Genomic DNA, 20,654 nt, shown 5'->3' with positions numbered 1-20,654 from the left:
TCTCATTGTAGATATATTATGTCCACTCAATATAACCATGATTAGTAACTCAACCCTTCACAAGTTGTTCATAATATTGATTAGGTCAAATCTCTATTTTAACACCGAAATTACCTCTTGTTCCTTAAGTCCCCACTGATCCCCTAATGAACAATTTTTTTGTGATCCGATCACAAAACCGAGTCCCTCTCGGGCCAATGAGAGGGCGGGCCCCCTTGTTCAAGACCCAGAATTAGCACTTAAGGGAACAATCTCTTTACTATCCCTAAAGAGGGTAGGAGTGAATTCCTTCTTGCACCTTATGTCCCCAACTATCTATCCGGTCTTACTCTTGAAATGGGAGTCTTATTGAGCCGGAGTTGTTAAGCCAACCCTTACCTATGATTTTTAAGGGTAATCCTCAATAAATAGGAGTTTATAGTTGGCTCAGGATTAAGGTCAAGTTACCTAGGTCATCGCTTTGAAATAGTCAGTCTTAAACAGTAAACAACATTATAAAGTAAGAGTAACTCATTTCGTGGTCCGATCTTGTACAAACCCTTTTGCACAAGGATACCCCCACTCCCCATGCCCAACATGAACGAATTAGGATCACTTCGTTTGTAGCACTTTACAACTCATTGTAACAACTACAGAGTGTGCCGCATCGAATAGTGTTACCAGAATAAGGTACCCAACCTTATTCATATACTATAGATCATTTTGACTATTTACTCGAACTTGATCCACCTTTATGTCTCCATATAAAGTTCAAGTACTCATCCAATAGTCAAGGGACTTTCAGGTTTATTGGATTTCTTATTAAACAATAAATCTATTCAATAACACCTTTATTGAATTTTCAGAATAAGTTCCATTGTTTACATACTACGAGTTTTAGGACATAAAACCCAACATGAAGTCAATGGGAAAGAAGACCATTACTGTCTACTTAAAAGGTCTATTTATGGCCGTAAATAGTCACCTCGGTGTTGAAACATAAGATTTAATGATTTTATACAGAAGAATGAGTTTATTAAGAGTTTTTATGATAGATGTGTTTATATAAAGACTAAAACCTATGCTCATCTTATCTATCTACTTCTTTATGTAGATGATATATTGCTATCAGGAACTACTATGAAGGACTTAAAACAAGTCAAAGACCTACTGAAATCAGAATTTGAAATGAAGGACATGGGCAGTGCAAACAGAATATTAAGCATTGATATAAGAAGAGACAGAATATCATGCAAACTATGTATTGATTAGACTTAATATTGTGAAAAACTAATCAAAAGATATCACATGACATAAGCTAAAGTAGTCAGTACTCCAATTGCACATCATTTCAAACTTTCAGCAAAGAACTCACCAAAAGAAACAAACATTGTACACTTAAAGCTAATGTCAACCATTCCTTATTCTAAGCTGTGGGAAGTCTCGTGTACTTAATGATTTCTACAAGGCTAGATATTGCCTATGCTACAAGTTTGGTAAGTAGGTACATCGCTAATCTGGGTAAGAGGCATTGAGAGGCAACAAAATAGATCGTGAGGTACCTTAAAGGCACTTCAAGTGCCAAACTACTGTATCAACAAGCTCTAAGCAGTGAACCATAATTGATAGGTTATGTTAACTCTGACTACGCAGGGGACTTAGATAAAAGGAGATCCCTATCTAGTTATATATTCATATCTGGAAGTTGTGTATTAAGTTGGAAGGCAACATTACAATCAATGGTAGCTCTTTCTACCACTGAGGCTGAATTTATAGCATATCAGAGACTGTAAAGGAAGGATTATGGCTAAAAGGACTCCTATTTGATTTTGGTATTAAACAAGATACAGTAAAGCTATTATGTGACAATCAAAGTACCATACATTTATCAAAGCATCCACAATATCATAACCGAACTAAACACATTGATGTTAAGTATCATTTCATACGAGAACAGATAGAGAACAAGTAGGTAGAAGTTCTTAAAGTTCATACCTCTGAGAATGGCTCTGACATATTAACCAAAGCTGTCACCTAGCTCAAACTTCAAAAGTGCCTCGACATCATTGGGTTTGAGCTGAGAGACAAAGGTTGAAAAAGAAAAGGGTTAACAAAAGAGGAGCTGGAAGAAACTCATTGAAGTTAATTTCAAGGTGGAGATTGTTAAAGAAATATGATGAAATCAACTTATACAATGTTTGTTGTAGCTATTGTACTTAGACAAATTTCTGTATAAATTCATATGTAGCTAGATACAAAAATGATGTACTGAATATAAAAAAAAAAAACTAGCTAAACTCATTTGTAGTTTTCCAAGAAAATCTCCAAGATTTGAATATAGCTCCTCCGTGGACGTAGGCATATTAAGGTCGAACCACGTTAAAAATTTTATGTCTTCCTTCTTCTCTTCTTCTTTTCTTCGGTCATTCTTCTTGTATTGTCTTTGATCTTCATCTTCATCAGCTCTCTTAAGAAAATTCGGCAGCATTTCCCCATCGGTTCTCTCTATTTTCTCTCGAGCACTCTGAAACAAAAAGAAATAATTTGGAGTAGTCATTCAAGACTTCAGATCAGTGAAGTTCAAGATTTTAATTTTGGTTGTCAACGTGTAGGGCATAAGATTGTTTCACACAGATTGTGCTTTCAGCACATTGTTTTTGAATCAGCTGGTTTTTCATTAAAGATCAATTGGTTTTCTTTACTTGGGCCTCACGTTTTCTTTCAAAAAGCCCACATTGTTTCAATATCAGCCCAACAAATATTATAAAAGTTTTGGATGGATGAGAAAAAAAGTTCACATCAATTCAATTTTAAAATGAAATGATGTGAAAATTTAATGGAAAAGTTTGAATGAGGTTAAAAATAAATATATGTTTGTCTTTTGTGGTTTTTTCAAATTCTATTTTTTTAGAAATGAACGTTTTGAGTTGAAAATAAAGCTAAAGATTGAGAAAAGTTGGAAATTAGAAAAAGTAATACATAAAAAAAAAAGGCGCTTAATACTTTGTTGAAAATGACATTGATATGTGAAACTACTTATCAGGACCATAAAATTGAAAATTTTGAATTGAGCCAACCTAGTTAATGAAACACTCCAAACATGCTACATATCAGTTCAATGAGTTAAATATTTTTCAAAAGCCAATATGTTATGTAACACCCTAAATTTTTATTATCTATATAATTTCAGTAATCTTTATTAATTGAGGGTATTTTTGGAATTTTTGGACTTAAGTGTATTTGCGGGAATTTAATTATTGACGTTGAAATTATTTAATTTGGAAATTAATGGCAAGAATTAATTTTATTTTGGGAAGGAAAGGAAGTTAATAAAATAAAGTAGAAGAAGAAAAAGAATAAAATAAAAGTTTATTCTATTTCTTTTTAAGTTATTATTATTATTATTGTTGTTGTTGTTATTATTATTATTTTTTTATAAAACCAAAATCCCTTTCTTCTTCTTCTTCACGTCGCCCGAAAACCCCAACCCCTTGCTGCCGAACCTCCCAAACTGTCGTGTCTTCCGTCGAGCCTAATACCCACGAGCAGTCGCCGCGTCGACCCCACCCTCGCTTGCAACCAATCACCCCAGCCGTCGATCTGCACTCCAGACGCGTCGGTCGTCGTTCGTGGAATTCGGCCGATTAGATCTCGCTAGTCAAACCTCACCGCTCACCGTCGTGTCACCCCCTTCAGTCGATCGTTCCGTCCACGAGCAATGAGATGCCTTCCAGCCGCCGTCGCGAGCCACTCGTGCACTGAAGCCGAACGCCACCTAGATCGGATGTCGAGCGACCACCGTGAGCCTTCGTCCAGTCGAGCCGCTTGTCCAGATCCCCTCCAGTCGTGCGTCTGCCGCTCCAACCACACGTCCCTACCCCAGCCACACCACTGCCAGTCGCTGTCGTCCCTATCGCGTCGGGTCCGCTTTATTCTTTGTCGGAATCTTAGATTAAGGGTAAGTGTAAATTGTTTTGATTGGATTTTTTGAGGATTTTGAACAGTCACTATAGTTTGGCCTTGATTTTTTGGTACTCGTCATATTTTGGATGTTAGGGCAAAATTTTAGGTTGTTGAAGTTGTCGTCCAGCCGATTAAAGGGGTAGTCGACGAATCTTAGTGAAGGGTAAGGCTCTAAACTCATGTGGGTTGTTAAGCATGTTGTATGTTTATGAATTACTCGATTTAAGTTTGACTGAACCATGGACTGCGGCCTAAAATAATTTGCCATGATGTTTGGGTGTTAGGTTTGGATCTTGAGGTTTCCTGGTGTCTTTGTTTTGGATGATTTAAGTTTGATTTTGTGGGTTTTCGGTAAGTTGTTGAGAAGCTTTTGGTTTAGGATTGGTGATTTTGAAACTGTGCTTAGAGATTAAAATTTCGTATTTGCTTGTTTGTTACTTTGGTTTGATTCAAGGTTTCGTTGGGCAAGGAAGAGGTTGAGCTTGCTAGTTTCTAGAGTTTGCAATTAAAGGTAAGTAAACTTACTATTGGAACTGCCCACAGGCCAGACACTAGATATATGCTAGCATGATAGATGAATATTATGATAGAACGATAGCATGATAAACGGATAGTATAGTATGACCGATATATGTTCTTGTATAAGGATCTGAAACATTTATTTGTGCACGTAGATACTTGCATGCTAGCATGAGATGATACTTGATTCCATAAGGTTGTATTTGATATGAGGATATTGAGGCATATATGTATGTTGTAGAGCCATGATGTTGAGGTGTATATGTATGTTATAGAACCATGTAGTGATACTTGTGGAGACTGTGATAGTGTCTTTACTGATTAGTTAGATGCCCATTATATGTTGTGTTTCCTTCGGGATTCACCAGAGATTGTGTTTCCTTCGGGATTCACCAGGGATTGTGTTTCCTTCGAGATTCACCAGGGGTTGTGCTTCCTTCGGGATTCACTAGAGGTTGTGAGTCCTACGAGACTTACTAGAGGTAGTGGGCATACTTAACTACAGTAGGATAGAAATCAGTTTTTCATGTATGTATGTGTCACATGAGGACTAGAGCAATTAATATGTTCTACCAGAGGTAGACATCTAGAGGACATAAATGTCTAGCCTGACCTCAGTAATGAGGTTACTTACTGAGTATTTTATACTCATCATTTCTCATGTTGTTGTTTCAGGTAAAGGTAAAGATGCACCAACGAATGACAAGCGAAATTCGTGATCGAGCCACTGAGACCAGTTTTATGCTCCCGCTCATGATATTTAGATTTTTTTTCATGTTTTTTTCAATTTTCAGTTTTGATGTTTGAAACTTACAATTAAGAATTGTTTTCAGACTTATTTATTATCATTTATGATTTATGGGTACCCTATTGTTTGTTTTTAATATCTGAATTTAATGAATGATTTTTGAATTTACCTTATTTATTTAGAATTCATTTCACCCAAAAAAAGGGTATCGTCTTAAGTTCCATGCATACATGTATTTAGTAACGGCCTAACCTGAGTCCTAGGGGGTCGGGTTGTTACATGTTAAATTTGATCGTTCAACATTATTGACATGCTTGAGAGTGATTCTAAAATGGTTAAAATTATTTTTTTCATTTTTAAAATCATTTAGAAAATATTTGTAATCATTCAAAATCAATTTTAATTGTATGAAAAATACATTTAGAAATGTAAAATTAAACATTGAATTGATTTTGAGTAATTGAAGGTGTATTTCAGAATAATTTTATATACGACAAAAGTTATTTTAACAATATCAAACTCACTCTAAACATGCTATATATCAATTCAACGAGTTAAATTAACTCTCTCTAACATGTGCTCATTAAATTTGTTCTCAAATGATTTTTTTTAGTATGTGGTAAGAATGAAAGGAGGAGTAAATTTTAACACAATCGAACAAATTACACGTGATAATTTATTCTAAATGAACGTATATATATATATTAAAGGAACAAAAAAGTCCACAAAACTCAATCGCCAATATAGTGTTCAACACATGTCATAACCAAATGAAAAAATAAGAATTCCAAAAGACATGAGACTCATCAAGAGTCTAAAAACAAAAAGGAAATTAAAACTAGTCGCAAGAGACTTCATGAGCCTATTAACTAAGAGATCAGATATCCAAATACGACTCTCGAATCTACTAACATTGAACTTTAGACAAAAGATGAGGGATGAATTGGCAATTATGAGAAATTGTAAAGGGTAAAAATGGAAATATAAAAAGGGAAGTACGAACGAAGGTGGGGGCAGTGCAGTTATTTGTAGATAATAACAAATAGTTAAAAGGGCAAAAAATCCATAAGTGGGACCCACAATGAGAGACCCATGCAATCAGCCAATCCAAACTAACCCATTTCCAAGATGTAACTGTTTTTGTTACCCTTTCCCACCCCTTTTCTCTCTTTCCAATAATAAATTCATTTCAATTTTAGGTAAAACTTCAATTTTTGCCCCGAACTTACATTAAATTCTAAATTTAGACAACTAGTACAAGTTTGGGAATAATCACTTTTTAGGCTATTTGGTCCATAGGTTTTAAATTATTATCAATTTAGTCTTTGAATTTCAAAATATTACAATTTTACCATTAAAATTTGAGTTTTATTTCAATTTGGTTATTGGATTTCAAGATTTACATTTTAACCTTAAATTTTTAATAAATACTCACTCTCAATTATTGACGTCACTTTCTGTTCATTAATTAAAAGTACTTGTCAAGTTAAATTTTAAATTTAATTTTCAAAATGATGAAAATAATGAAACTTGACCAATTAGAATTCTTTTAACGGTTTTTAATTATATAAATTAACTCTAAAGACAAAAAATGCATATTTAGTAAAAAAATTGAGGTTAAAAGTATAAATATTGAAACATAGGAACTAAATTGAAACAAAACTCAAATGCCAAGGGTAAAATTATAACATTTTGAAACTTAAAATTAAATTGAAATAAAATCTAAATGTATAACACTATGAAACAAGAAACTAGACTCAAAATCTATAGACAAAAAATGTATTTTTCCCTACGATTTTTTATTTTTAGTCAATTTTTACTCACTTAAAAATTTATAGTCAATCAATCCAAAATATCCATAAACTTACTAATTTCAATAAAATTAAGTTTTACACAAACTATGTTTGATCATTATCCAAGTAGACTAAGATCTCGTTTGATAAACCATATAAATACCGTAAGCTTTGAAAACTATTTTCAAATTTTATGACTTGAATAGTGCAAATTCTAAAAACAATATTTATATATTTTCAATAATTCGAATTTAAAATTTAAAATTTCAAAATTCAGAGCTATATTAAAAAAGACAAAGATTTAATAAATATAAACTTGATTTATTTTTCTTTATATGTTACTATGAAATAATAATTATACCAAAAAAAAAAAAACATCAATTTTTTTTTATATAAATTTATTCATAATAATTTATATCTAACCTAAGATTTAGTGAGGATTCACTCCCAATTTTATAGTTTGTACGTATAGCAACAAGCAAATTTTTAGTAACGGATTAAATTGTGATCCGGTTCTTGAATCAACTACTCAACTCATATTTGAAAGCGTGAAATATAACTCTATTTTAATCCAATTTCTTGGTTTCAAATTAGAAGAGCAAAAAATGAACCATTATCTTATTTGTTTTTCAATTTTGTTATGACAATATGTGAGATGAGGGATCAAACTTTTGATCTAGTCGATAGTACATATTTGATGTCATGTTCGTTTTGGCACCGAAATTCATTCCTTAGAAGGTAGTAGACAACTTCCAACCTTATGAATTCTTTAAATACATATAACTAAAACATCTTTTTTTAATAAAAGAAATTGGAATGAATAGATTAAAAAGGCACTTTAGAGAATTTTTTTTAATCTATTTTTCTTCAAAAAGTACATGAACATACTAGAGGTGAAGGTTAGTTCTTCTTCGATTTCAGTTTTCATTCATCTCCTCACCCAGTCACCCTCAGTCCGCTCCCATCTTCACTACCATCCCTAAAACTCATCCTCTGTTACACATCAATTGCCGTCTCTCCGTCCGCATCAAGTTCTTTCTGTCCGCCGCTCCCCTCTCTCCCTGTCCGTTCGTCAGCGTCGCTCAGCTTTGCCATCAGCGTCGATAAGGTTTGTTTGATCTGTGGGTTTTGTTTATTTTTTGATCTGAAATTTCTTCTAGGTTTATCGTGGACTTCTTCTGAAATTTTGTGATCTTGATTTCTGAATGGACCCCATATTTTGTTTGGGGTTTTTGATCTGTTAATTGGGGTTTCTGGGCTTTTTTTTCATGGTGGGAATTTTTGAGCAAAAAAGCAAGGGGAGGGGAAGGAACATGGAAGGTAGAGCAGAAAACAAGCTTCATTACAATTTGTCAATCCTTCTTCCATCTCATTCACATTCTCTTCTCCTTCCCCTTTTGCCTATAATGTAGCTCAAACAATTTCCCATTTGCTCTCTGCCACTATTCCCTCTTCTGTAAGTTTTTTCCTTTCTTTTATTCTTATGTTTTCATATTTGATTTGGGTTTTAGTGGAGATTGTTGGATTCACTCAAGTTTCTGTTTATGGGATCTAGGATTTAGTGAGCTAATTGAATTTGTTTTTAACTTTTTAGGGCTTAGATAGATTACTCTGTCTGTGATACTAGGATTTGGTTTTGGATTAGGGGTTTTTTCTTTTGGCTTGTTGAGTTGTTTGTTGCTTCTTGTTAACTTTATGAACTTGAGTTATTCAATATTCAAATCTATATTCTAGTACAAGAAAGAACACTGGAGATGGTCTTGTTCCCTGTTTTTTATTCTTCTTCTTGAAGATGAAAGCTAGATTGGATGGTAGTGGTAGTTTTTATGGGGTTTCATATTTCACTATTATCTTCACATTCTTCACCACTACATTGTTGCAGCTATTATCTTCACATTCTTCACCACTACATTGTTGCAGCTATTGATCACAACATGACTTTGTTGGCTATTGATTGATGTTAACCCATTTATTAAGATGTTGTTCGCCCAATTGAATCTTATTGACTGCATTTCATTTGTTAAAAGAGAGAGAGAAAAAAAAAAGTGTAAGCTTGCACCATGTTTAATGTTTCCAGAACTTAGAATGATAATCTTTTGAAAATCATTAGTTTAGAAAATGGGTAATCTATACTTCTAATTATTGACTAAAAGATGGTTATTTTTTTCTTATCAAGAACCCATTAAATGTTCCGCACATTCACTCATTTTTTTCTCTACTTCTAGATATTTTATAACCATCTTGAATCTCTTCGTAGTTTAGGCTTGTTGATTTGGTTTCTGAGACTCCCATAGCTGTACTAATATGCATCAAAGGTTAGTTGCCAACTTCAGTTTTGTTCATATCTTGAGCTGCTTGGTTTAGATTTTTTAATTAGTTAAGTTCATAATCCTTCTCAATTTTAGAGAGAGAGAAGAGAATAGGAAAAAAGACTATCACTCTCTTACAAAACTAATACCCAAAATTCGGCCTACAAATCCTAAACTCACTCCATAAACTTGAACAAACTTCTCACATAATTACATTCCTAACAATACTCCCACTATTTCTCTACTTATACTCTGTAACTGATCTAGATTGTGGTTCAGTCTAATGCCTCAGCCTTCTATCATAGTTTTTCTTTCCGAGAGCATGGTTAAAGCCAGAACATTTTGTGAAAAGTTGAATTAGTGTCAATTAAACTCACTTGCATAAATGCTTTAGGGGAAAAAAGTTTGACTTAAAACAACTAACAAGTAACAATAGATGAAATGTGAAATAGACATGAATTTAAAGTGTTAGTATTTAAAAGCAAGCTACCTAAAGACTAGCTAACAACTAAAGATTATTAAACTTAGTAATGTGTTTAATTTAAATTTTATTTTTCATAGGATGACTTTATCGTTTGCGAATGAGATTTCAAATCAAAGTTGTTCTAGTTCAGTAAGATTGTTAGGAAAAAGAAAACCTATTAAACTAGCTTCATCGGTATGGGAACATTTTATTAAAGTAGAAGGATGTGATCCTGAATATCCTAGGGTTGCTTGTAAGTACCGTGGGGCTACATATGCTTGTGATTCCAAGAGAAATGGTACAACAAATCTAAAAAGGCATATAGAGTAATGTAAGAAGTATACAAATAAGTCAGAAGATTATGTTGAAGGAGAGGGAGATTCTAAAAGTAGTTTGATGGCTACATCCTTCACTCGAAAATTGTAGAACAATGCTTGCTTGTATGATCATATTAGATGAATTGTCATTTAAGTTTGTAGAAAGTGAAGGATTTCGTAAATTTTTTCAGGTATTAAATTCGAAGTTTGTAATTCCATCAAGAGTAATTGTTGCAAATGATTATTTTCAAATGTACATGGGGAGCAAACAAAAGTTAAAGAGTGCATTGACTCGAAGTGGTCAAAGAGTTTGTTTAACAACTAATATATGGACTTCCGTGCAGAATATTAATTATATGGTTATAACGGCTCATTTTATTGATGGTGATTGGAGTTTACACAAAAGGATTCTTAACTTTTTTCAAATAGCTAATCATAGAGGAGATACGATAGGTTGAGCAATTGAAAAATGCTTAGAAAGTTGGGTATTGATAAGCTTTTTACCATAACAGTCGATAATGCAAGTTCAAATGATGGAGCTATTGCATATTTGGTTAAAAAGTTTAGAGGCAAGAATGGATTGGTGTTAGATGGTGAATTTATTCATGTTAGATGTTGTCCTCATATCCTTAATTTAATAGTTAGTGATGCTTTAAAAGATTTGCACATGTCTATCATTGGAATTAGAAATGTTGTGAAGTATGTTAGCTCATCTCTTGCAAGATTGCAAATATTTAAAGATTTTGCTAAAGAAGATAAAGATGTCAACAAAAACTTGTCTTACAATGGATGTTCCAACACGATGGAATTTAACTTTCACTATGTTGGACGGAGCGATTGAGTGTCAAAAGACATTTGAAAGATTAGAGGAGCATGACCCAAGTTATTTGCCAAAGGATGATATGCCTATTATTGAAGATTGGGATAATGCAAAAGTGTTTGTAGAGTTCCTAAATACTTTCACAGAGGTAACGATAAAGTTTTCAACATCTATGTTTGTGACTTCAAACATATTTTTTTCATGAACTATGTTTGATCCAAGAAATAATTTGTGAATACTTGTTGTATGAGAATGCATTATTGAGTTAGATGATATTAAGCAAGCAGACAAAGTTCAACAAGCATTGGGTATAACTACAAGTGAGAAGACCAATTTATTGTTATACGTTGCTGTAGTTTTTGGCTCTAGATACAAGTTGACTTATTTGAGTCATTGGTTTAATGAATTTTTGGAGGAAGAAAGTGCAAAAAAAAGATGGATGAATAAGGTTGAATTCCCCTTCTCAGGTCAACTCCTAGTCATACTGACTTGGTAGCAGATTCTCGGCATCCCATCTCAGAAGGTTTCGATTTTGCGCTACTATTAAGAGCGCATTCTCCTCCCAAACAGTGGGCGATTTTGGCATCAATCCAATTTCCCTTAATCAACTTTTTCAATACTGTTTATGGAAAGATAGGAATGGTTAAAAAAATGTCAGTTCCTTTGCCCCGAGATTAGACAGTCTAAGATGATGGTGTTCTTGATGGGAGAATGACTTGAAGAACAGTCTTCAAAAGTGAGTATTTCTACATTTTTATTAAATTATAACATGTTTATTTGTTTTATGTTCTTGTTTTCTTCAAGGATATTGAAGCACGAGCATTCACAGCTTCCGCACGGGATTCAATCCCTTCACTCTAAACTTTAACAAATGTCTGTTTTAGCCCTTGAATTTTTAAAGAGTATTTATTGTGGTTCTTGCTGTTAAGATTTTGTTAACTCTTAGAGATTAAATCTATTTAAGGATGAAATTGCATCTAGCATGGGTTGCGTAAGATGAAGGATGAAGTAAAATGTTAACAACTAACATGTCAAAATAGTAAATGACCAAAATCTAGAATGCAAAATGATTTTGATCTCTCATAAAAAATTGTTTTACTACCTAATTCAAAATTGAAACTCTAGATTTTTTTTTAGTATTGACTAACTTATTTGGCAAAATAGTCATTTAAAAATTCAATCATCTTATCATTCTGTTAAAAATTAATATAACGAAAATTTAGGGAAAAAATAGAATCCGGATTCAAAGTTTAGGACTAAAATATAATTTTTTTACTTTGGCTTATCAAACAAGCTACGACTCTCCCCCTCTCTGAACCCCATCGCCACCGCCACTGCCACCATCATTGTTCTTCAATCCTTCATTCGCTCATTCAGTGCTTCTTCCGCATGCTCTAAACTCCAGATGGATCCAAGTTAACATATATTCATATTCTATACTTTTTACTCTTAATCGCCGTTGAGAATCTAGTGAAACGGCATAAATTAGTCAGTGGGTTTGTGTATTGATGGCTGAATTATGGTCCAAAATCGCCAAATTCTGAAGAATTCTACATAGCTCTGATATTTCACCATTGCCCAATTCTATCCATGAAACGTACATGATAGTTTCAGTTGGATTTGAGACATGAGCACAAACTGTTTGAAGAAATGACGCAGAGAAATTGACCTGTAATTGAGAACTCTCCTCTGTTAGGGTGCCACGCAGTCTTTTTAGTTTCATTATGATGTCTTCAATTTTCTTTTACTTCTTTTCAGTTTGAGAAATGGCAAAAGGTATCGTATGGGCAACAGCAGAGGATTTAGCGAGGAACCGGGGGCGTGTTATATCTCTTTATCGCCAGATACTGCGGAGCCTCAACTCCCCAAATTTGCCTCTTAGCTTTGCAGCTAGATTAGCAAAGAAGGCGGAGGTTCGTGGCATTTTCTTGCTTGCTTCTGAAGAGCGATCTCTTCACAATATTGAAGACCTCATTGATACTGCTGAGTACTCCCTCTCCCTTTTAAGGAAAGGAGAAATTCCCAAATATATTCAATGAGTTACTCTTTCTTCTCTCCATCTTCATGAATGACTTTAGTTACCTTTAAAAAATTCCCAACATAAAAAATTCCCAAATTACTGGTGCTTTCCCTTGGTCTAAATTTCTTTAGTTACCTTTAATGTTTAGATTCTATTTTGATCATTGGAGTTCTCACTCTCTCTATATATATGTTGGCCCTTCCATGTGTTCTGTTTGATTATTTGGTTTCAAGCTTTCATAAATATCGTTCAGATTGTAGTAGATAAAGTATTCTATTTTCATCTTGGGCCAGCTGTTTTGAGTTCGATATCAAATTCAATATGCCTTATTTATAATATCAAACAAATTTTGTTTGGAGTTTAGAGGTCAAAGCAATATATTTTGACATATAATAATGGAATTAAAATGAAACAAAGTAAAAAAAGTTCAAAATTGATACAAACCATTTTTTTTTTTTTAAAAAAAAAAAATTTGAAAGCCACTAATTAAACCACTCTCATGGGGATTTTCTTATCGTTTATTTAAAACTCTGTGGTATGAAATTTTATTAGGTGGAAATATTGCATTTTAATAATGCTAGTAGAAGGATCTTTACATTTTCATGGTAGATAGGGGCATGGAAATTAGGGTGGTCATTCAAATCGTAAAAATCGAACTTGAAATCGGATTGAATCATTTTTTTGTTTATATATTTTTTTAAAAAAGAGAGAAATCAAATTTAAAATCGAACAGTTTTTAATTTAAAAAACAAAATTGAATCGAATTGAACCGTTTTTTAATTAAAAAAATATAACAGATTTTTTTAAAATATCAAAATTGATCAATTTGGTTTAGTTTCACATATTAGAAAATTTGGTTCGGTTTAGTTTGACTACCAAATCGAACTGAACCAAATTGTTTCCCGCCCTAATAGGAACAACAACAAACTTACAGAAGAGGAGCTCAGATGCTCACATTAATGGCAAAAGTAACATCAACTCAGTGGTTTTCCACTCAAAACAGGTAATATCTAATATCTCTGTTGTAGAAAAAAAATATCTGGCTTCCTATCTTTGCCTTCGCCTTCTGTTGTGTTTGTGGTATGCCTCTGCCCCTTACATTGCATTGGGGCACATACCAAAGCAATTATAAGAAAAAGATCAAGGAATTTTGGGGAAAATAGACAACTGGCTTTAGCTCTTGTTTCCTGCCTGTCTTATTTTTGAATGATTATGTGTTCATCCTTCAACAATTTATCAGCAAAGAAATGTAGTAACAATAATATTGTTTCCTGTTTCCATTTTCCTTTTATTTCTTTATTAGAATTGTTTCTCCATCTTGTTTATATAATACATAATTCCTATATTATTTGTTCAATATAAACGGTTCTTCTTTATGTATGTCTAGTTTCTTTCAGCTCAACAGGATCCTTTTTCCTTTTTGGGTCTTAAAAGAAACATGGTTGTGAGATTATTGTTCAGTTAGGGTTCTAGTTATGATAGTGGAATGTCAACTTGAATATTACTCATGTAGTTTAGATTTATACTCTCGACTAAGAGGTTAGACGGTTGTTGAACTCAAAAGATTATCGTAGTGGAATGAATATAATTGTTATTTGGAGAAATGGCATATAACCTAGCAATGTTGGAAAATGAGGAATATTAAGAAGGGTGTATTTGCTTTGTAGACCATATAATTGAATACATTTTCTTTTGGGCCCATTCAGTCTGATTGGGACATTTGAATTTGAGACTTGGTTGAGAATTTCCCAGTGAAGGCTGAAATATAAAAGCATTATGATATTTGTACTTAATCTGCCATTATGATATTTGTAGTTGTTTTAATTAATTTCCAGCATTATAGAGTTTAATTTGGTGGTTAAAGATGTGGCTGCTATTCAAGAAAATGCATTAAAATTGGTGGTTGAAAGATGGTGGCCGTCATTAATAGAATTGCATTGAATATGGCGGATGAAAGATGGAGGTCAAGAAGATGACTACTTTAATGGTTTATGTTGATTTTTGCTACTTTATATTAATTGTATTAGAATCCTTACAAGGCTATATAAAACCTCCTATCATTTATGTAATAAATAAGAAATTTGATGAATGATAATAGAAAATTCTAAAATGTAGAATTTTGTTTTTTGTGTGATCTTGTGATAGAATGCATGAATATTTGGAGGATTCAAGTGAGACTTGATCTATCTTACTTGTGGAATGCTTTGAAGATCAATGGTCGATGGGAGTTTCTAACTTTGTCCGATCCTTGGTTCCTTAGATCACCTAAGTAATATGAATTTAGCCTATCTTAGAGGTTGAGATCAAATTGGTTTTGAGGCTATTGGGGTCGAGTTCTTTGGGTCATGTTGAACGTTCAACATGGTTCTTGGATTCGATGCCTAGGGGTCTCATATCATTTGGTATCAAAGCTTTGGCTCTAGATCAATATATCTTTCCATTGTTGCAATAACTTTCTTATTCTTCTGTCCATTAGATAAAAAAAAAAGTGTCAGTTCTAGTTTTCATTTTACATTTTTGTCTTCTTCAAAGTTTTAGATCTGAGTGTCATCTACAAAATTGCTTTCTTCAAGATCTTCCAATTCGATTTCCTTCAATGTCAAATGTTCTTGTTTGGAAAATGTAAAAAAAAAAAAAATGGTGTAATCCGAGAGATTTTTTTTGTTGAATTTTGTTGTTCATGGATTCAAGTATAAGAAGATGACTACCAAAAGCTGCATTCAAAAGAGATTCTATAGATTAGAGGACGAATATTCTTGAAGAAAGGGAGAATGATATGAATCGAGAAATCATATTTCCATGAAATGAACTTGAAGATGATATGAATCAAAATCATTAAGTTTCCATGTAAATTTAGTTGTTTTTAATTAATTTTCAGCAATTTAGTGTTTAGTTTAAGTATTGAAATTATGAATATTGTGTTTAAAGATAGTTGTTGGAAATTTAGAGTTTACTTTTAATGAGGATGCATTGGAGAAGAAGACTAGTCAAAGATGGTGGCTGCCATTAATAGAATTGGAATGAATATGGTAGATGAAAAATGGAGGTTGGGAAGATGACTATTTCTTTAATTTTTTATGTTGACTTTTGCTACTTTACATTAATTGTATTAGAATCTCTATAAGGCTATATAAAGCCTCATATCCTTTCAATTGTAATAGACTAGGAATTTGGATGAATGATAGTAGAAAATTCTAAAATTTAGAATTTTGTTTCTTGTATGTTCTTGTGATAGAATGCATGAATATTTGGAGCATTCAAGTGAGGCTTGATCTTCTATCTTGTTTGTGGAGTGCTTTGAAGATCAAGGGTTGATGGGAGTTTCCAGCCGTTCGCGTCAAATTTGAAGACCCCACGCCATTCGCGAGTCTCTAGCTGCTTGATCCGTCAGCGTCGCCTCGGTTTGCGTTGCTTTACCTGTTTCGTGCGCTTCAGGTCTGTACGGCGTCGAAGTCCTAGCCATAAGTCTTCAGCCGCCCTACACCGCGCACTGGGCCGTCTACTAGTCGCCACTCGCTGCACTAGCACCAAACTTCAGCTCGACTTCGCCACACTAACGTCGTTCGAGCCAGCCTTCCGTCGCCGTCGTTTGGGTTTCGTTGGATTCTTGAATAATTTGGGTAAGAGCTGAGTTTTGGATTTTTTCTTTGAGGGGTTTGATTATCCCATTTGGTTTTGTGTTAAAATTGATAACTTCTCTTTATGTTTGGACTATAGAATCAAAGATTGAAGATTTTGAGATATTGCTTTGAAGTTTAAGACCAATTTCGGTGGAAAATTTGTTAAGGTTGGTAAGTCTTTGTGCTTTTTGAAAATTAACCTTGGACCAAGCCATGATTTCAATAAAATTAAAATTGGAGACCTTGAGTATGGTTAATTGGAAAGGACTCAAGGGATTAATTTAAATATTGGATTTATTATAGGTGTCGGTTCAAGGGTCTGCTTGGCAAGGAGGAGATAAACTTGCTTGAACTATTTTTGATTTACTTTGAGGTAAGTAATCTTTCTACTAGAACTGCCCTAGTGCCAGGCAATGATAATTATGATTTATTGAGAATTATTAGTTAGCATGATATTTATGTATGCCTTCTTTGACTGAGGTTTGAAAGGACTAGAGTCAGGTATTAATAGTCATGGTTACTGAGGATATATTGATGGTTTGATGTTTATGTATGCCTTGCTGGCATGAGGATTTAAAAGACTAGATGCGCATAGAGATGTTTGAATGCTAGGATGATTGAGTATATTATTATTCTTGAAGATCCTGCTGAATCTGAGGATGATGAGATGTATATGTATGTTATGGGACTAAAACGATAAGATGTATATGTACGTTGTAGAACCATGATGATGAGATGTGGTGTTTTCCTTCGGGATACACTAGAGGTGGAGTTTTCCTTCGGGATTCACTAGAGGTTGTGTACCCTTGGAGATTCACTAGAGGTTGTGTTTCCTTCGGGATTCACCAGAGGTAGTGCTTTCTTTCAGGATCCACCAAAGGTTGTGTTTCCTTCGGGATTCACTAGAGGTGATGCTTTCCTTCGCAATTCACCAGAGGTTGTGTTTCCTTCGGGATTCACTAGAGGTGGTGTCTTCTTCGGGATTCACCAGAGGTTTGTGGGTTCTTTGAGACTTAATAGAGGTAGTGGGTATACTTAACTATAATAGGATGAAATTTAGTTATTCATGTATGTACGTATCCCATGAGGATTAGAGAAGTTTATATGTTCCACCAGAGGTAGGCATTTAGAGGACATAGATGCCTAGCCTGACTCCAGTAGTGGGGTTAGTTACTGAGTATTTTATACTAATCATTTTTCATGTTGTTGTTTCAAGTAAAGGTAGAGATGCACCAGCGATTGACAAGCGAAATTCGTGATCGAGCCATTGGGACCAATTCTATACTTCCACTCATGATATTTAGATTTCTTTTCATGTTGTCAACTTTCAGTTTTGATGTTTAAAACTTACTATTAAGATTTGTTTTCAGACCTATTTATTATCATTTATGATTTATGAGTACCCATCATTTATTTTTAATATTTGAATTTAATGAATGTCTTTTGAATTTACCTTATTTATTTAGCATTTATTTCACTATAAAAGGGTGTCGTTTTAAGTTACATGCATGCATGTGTTTAGTAATGGCCCGACTTGAGTCCTAGAGGGTCGGGTCGTTACAAAACTGCTAGAAAATTTTAGACTCAGGACTATTTTAAAATTTTCTTTTTTTTCTGACTTTTATGCATATTGCAAGTCTTGTGAAAAGTGTCAAAAATTTGGATCCTTGTTAAAAAGAAACTAAACGCCACTTAATTCCATTCTTGTATGTAAGATTTTTGACATTTGGGGCTTAGATTTTATGGGCCCATTCTCTTCTTCATTTGGCTATCTATATATTTTGCTTGCGGTAGATTACGTTTCCAAGTGGGTTGAGGTAATCCTCACTAAAACAAATGATCATTCTGTTGTTTCAAAATTTCTAAAAAATCACATCTTTTATAGATTTGGAATTCCTAGAGTCATTATAAGTGACCAAGGAACACATTTTTACAATAGGACCATAGAGTCATTATTAAGAAAATACGAAGTTCACCACCATGTTGCAACTCCTGTATCATCCTCAAACAAATGACCAAGCGAAAATTTCCAATAGAGAAGTGATGAAATGCGTTCTAGAAAAACGATCAACTTGAAAAGAAAAGATTGGAGTACCCGTCTTAATGATGCACTTTGGGCTTATAGAACCACTTTTATGACACCTATAAGAACAACCCATACATAATTGTATATGGAAAAGTGTGCCATCTTCCCGTAGAGGTTGAACATAAGATATATTGGGAGGTAAAACAATATAATTTGAATCTAGCTCAAGTTGGAGAGGAAAGATTTCCAGAATTGCAACAATTAGAAGAATTGAGATGTAATGCTTATGAAAACTCAAAGATTTATGAAGAGAAGACCAAATTTATTCATGATAAAGGTTTGATAAGAAAGGACTTCAAAATAGGACAAAAAGTATTGCTTTACAATTCCAAATTACAATTGATGCTTGAAAAACTTAAGTCCAAATAGTTAGGTCCTTTTGAAATTACTAATGTTTTCTCTTATATGGTGCAGTTGAAATCAAAAGTCTTGAAACAGGAAAGACTTTCAAGATGAATGGACACAGGCTTAAGGTCTTCAACGAAGGGCATGTAAACCAAGTCCAATTGGACTTACTTTTGACTAATCCTTCGTATATTTGATATCCATCTTCACCAACGTTGAGCAAACGACGCTAAAAATTTGTAAAACAGGACAAAATTTTCTTCTTTCTTCTTTTGTCTTTTTCGATTCTGTACTCTCTTTCTTATTTTGATTCTTCTTTTCCTTTATAGCTAAACTCAAAAAAATAAGAAAAAGGAAAACAAAACAAAAGCAAGGAATTCTCTCTCAAGTAAATAACAAGCAACTACGAAAATCAGAGAAGTTTCTCTCTACATCCCTTACTTTTTATCCTTGAACATATTTGCATAGTTTAAACATTGAGGACAATGTTCAATTTTTAAGTTGGGGGTGGGAAACATTGCATGTTTTTGACATTCTTTGATTAAATTTATAGTTTAGAAAAATGAGCCTTACTAAAATTTTTGCTCTATGATATGTCTGGAACCCTTGAGCATCTTAGCTCGGGTTAGCTAACTAGTTAGTTGATTAGATTTTGTGACTCCGATCTGACATATTTTAATATATTTAAGGTTCTGATACATTTTGATAACATGATTTTGATTCCCTGAGAACATAACCATTCAATTCTTAATGCTCAAGAAGACTATTCTTTGATTCTTTACTCATTTTGCTTTGAATGAATAAATGCATGAATGATTGAATGCGTCAATACACACAATAAAATAATCACATTCACTTTGTTTTATGCATCATTTGATTTATACAATCTTTTGATTCTTATCAATGAAAATTTGATGACACACTCTTTTAAGTAAAGATACAAACAAAATTTTAGACCTCTTAAAATTTTTAAACAAAATTTTGAAATCATTTTTCAAAATAAAAATTCTTTTCCTTTTAATTTTATAAAAAAAATCGAATACTTAGCATTTAGATTTATTTATAATCTTAAAACTTTTAGAAATGTCATATCTACTTAATTTTCTTTGTCACCCTAATATGACACTTTTTGATCTAAGAACAACCATCTTGTTAGAGTAGCAAGTCTAGACAAAGAGGATAAAATAGGGCCTAAAAAAAAGTTAATTAAGCAAGTTTGCAAAACAACATAACCTTCACTAACATGTGTGTGAGTGCATGAATAGAGGAGCAAAAACTACCTCCATCATGTCTTGTTAGGGCCTGTGAAAAAAGAGTGATAGGTTCCTGACAGTGTGAGTGTGAAAGCTATCCCTCTAAGTAAAAGAAATGCCAATTAAAATTTGTGTGCATGAGTTTTTAAAGACAGCCTTGCCTTAGAATTGCCACTCTCCAATGTAATTTAGGTATATCTTAGACCGATAACCGAGCCGGTGTAGGGTGAAGAGGAATTGAGAGTTAGATATCACTTTTCCATTAGTTTTAGCCTTTAAATAAACTAAAATTTTGTGGTCTTTTCTTTTATGGCTTTGCAAGAAAAAGATATTTTCTCTTCAAAAATAAGTTTCAACTTTTTGTTAGCAAAATTTTAAATTTCTAAATGGATGTTTGTATCATTACTTCCTTGATTGTT

At 33.2% G+C, this 20,654-nt stretch overlaps 1 protein-coding gene and 2 long non-coding RNA genes across 7 annotated transcripts; all 3 read left to right on the top strand.

Moving 5' to 3' along the window:
* Window positions 1-3,401: 3,401 nt before the first annotated feature.
* Window positions 3,402-5,204, top strand: LOC120067740. Of its 2 annotated transcripts, XR_005479014.1 has the most exons (5): window positions 3,402-3,937; window positions 4,036-4,105; window positions 4,227-4,293; window positions 4,397-4,453; window positions 5,137-5,204. It is a non-coding gene; the product is annotated as an uncharacterized LOC120067740 (long non-coding RNA). The 2 variants fall into 2 exon arrangements; XR_005479013.1 differs by lacking the exon at window positions 5,137-5,204 and having other exon boundaries at window positions 4,397-4,898.
* A 2,649-nt stretch (window positions 5,205-7,853) lies between these two features.
* LOC120067065 lies at window positions 7,854-13,149 on the top strand. Of its 3 annotated transcripts, none has more exons than XM_039018449.1 (3): window positions 7,854-8,110; window positions 9,265-9,317; window positions 12,670-13,149. In XM_039018449.1, the coding sequence occupies exon 3, from the start codon at window positions 12,678-12,680 to the stop codon at window positions 12,948-12,950; it is 273 nt and encodes a 90-aa protein (XP_038874377.1). In that variant the 5' UTR covers window positions 7,854-8,110; window positions 9,265-9,317; window positions 12,670-12,677; the 3' UTR covers window positions 12,951-13,149. The 3 variants fall into 3 exon arrangements, with proteins under 3 accessions (XP_038874377.1, XP_038874376.1, XP_038874375.1); XM_039018447.1 differs by lacking the exon at window positions 9,265-9,317 and adding an exon at window positions 11,379-11,647 and having other exon boundaries at window positions 7,860-8,110; XM_039018448.1 differs by lacking the exon at window positions 9,265-9,317 and having other exon boundaries at window positions 7,858-8,110.
* A 1,843-nt stretch (window positions 13,150-14,992) lies between these two features.
* On the top strand, window positions 14,993-19,418 carry LOC120067066. Of its 2 annotated transcripts, XR_005478922.1 has the most exons (4): window positions 14,993-15,977; window positions 16,167-16,551; window positions 16,649-16,718; window positions 16,855-19,418. It is a non-coding gene; the product is annotated as an uncharacterized LOC120067066 (long non-coding RNA). The 2 variants fall into 2 exon arrangements; XR_005478921.1 differs by lacking the exon at window positions 14,993-15,977 and having other exon boundaries at window positions 15,984-16,551.
* The last annotated feature ends 1,236 nt before the right edge of the window (window positions 19,419-20,654 follow it).

The sequence above is a fragment of the Benincasa hispida genome, chromosome 12, assembly GCF_009727055.1.
Source record: "Benincasa hispida cultivar B227 chromosome 12, ASM972705v1, whole genome shotgun sequence".
NCBI lineage: Eukaryota > Viridiplantae > Streptophyta > Magnoliopsida > Cucurbitales > Cucurbitaceae > Benincasa > Benincasa hispida.
This window is presented reverse-complemented; position numbering and strand designations above follow the sequence as displayed.